The sequence below is a fragment of the Emiliania huxleyi genome (genome assembly GCF_000372725.1).
Source record: "Emiliania huxleyi CCMP1516 unplaced genomic scaffold EMIHUscaffold_2597, whole genome shotgun sequence".
Classification (NCBI taxonomy): domain Eukaryota; phylum Haptophyta; order Isochrysidales; family Noelaerhabdaceae; genus Emiliania; species Emiliania huxleyi.
This window is the reverse complement of record NW_005200089.1, coordinates 1-961: the sequence shown is the minus strand read 5'-3', so window position 1 is coordinate 961 and position 961 is coordinate 1. Positions and strand designations below refer to the sequence as shown.

Genomic DNA, 961 nt, shown 5'->3' with positions numbered 1-961 from the left:
CTGTGCCCCTGCGTGGTGTGTTTCAAGTTCTTACAACCCAAGGTGATAGAGGGCAAAAAGATCGATTGCGCTCTTGCCGATCCGCACCTACCTAGGCTCTTGGGTGGCGCGCCCCAGGCTCTTCACAACGAACCTGGTCCGACATTGAGGGGGAAGGCTCGGTGGCCGCCTCGCAGCAACGAACGCGTCTCGTCCGTGTGAGCCGGAACCCTGTGTGGTCGGCTGCTTGACACACATACACATGGGACTGCTCTTTCTCAGCCTCTGCACCCTCGCGGCGACGCGCTGGCACGAGCTTGACGGCTACTCCTTTGAGCGGTACCGCCAGGAGTTTGGAAAGATGTACGCGACGGCTGAAGAGGCGGCAGCGCGTGAGGCCGCCTTCAACAAGAAGCTCAAGGAGGTTCGCTCGCACAACGCTGCCGGCCATTCGTGGTGCGAGTCCACGGCTCGACTCACGACCAGAGCACGTCACTCACTGCCCAGCTCTAGTCGACAACCTGAGCGGCACGTTCGTTCGCGCCCCACGGTGGACAGGAAGCGCGGCGTCAACCACCTCACCGACCGCACGCCTGAGGAGCTCTCCGTGCTGCACGGCCTCGACCGCGCTCTCCTCTTTTCGCAGAAGCACGCTCTCAGCACCGCCAAGCCGGCGCGCCCCTTTACCAAGGCCGACGAGGTCCCGAGCGGCGTCGACTGGCGGCGGCAGGGCGCGGTGACGCCCGTCAAGAACCAGGGCCACTGCGGCTCGTGCTGGACGTTCGCCTCGGCCGAGACGGTCGAGTCGCGCTGGTTTCTCAAGACGGGGGAGCTGCAGGACCTCTCCGAGCAGTTCATTCTCGACTGCACGCCCAACCCGCACGCCTGCGGCGGCACGGGCGGCTGCGGCGGCGGCACGGCGGCGCTCGCATACGAGCGCCTCAAAGCGCTCGGCGGCCTGCCCTCGGAATGGGTTTATCCC

General features: G+C 65.6%; 1 protein-coding gene across 1 annotated transcript; it reads left to right on the top strand.

Annotated features, from left to right (window-relative positions):
* Nucleotides 1-241: 241 nt before the first annotated feature.
* Nucleotides 242-847, top strand: EMIHUDRAFT_78350 (hypothetical protein; the record flags this gene model as incomplete). The annotated part of the gene is made up of 2 exons (XM_005777630.1): nucleotides 242-435; nucleotides 538-847. Coding segments are annotated over 2 exons (504 nt in total), but the record flags the coding sequence as incomplete, so codon positions are not given.
* Between the last annotated feature and the right edge of the window lie 114 nt (nucleotides 848-961).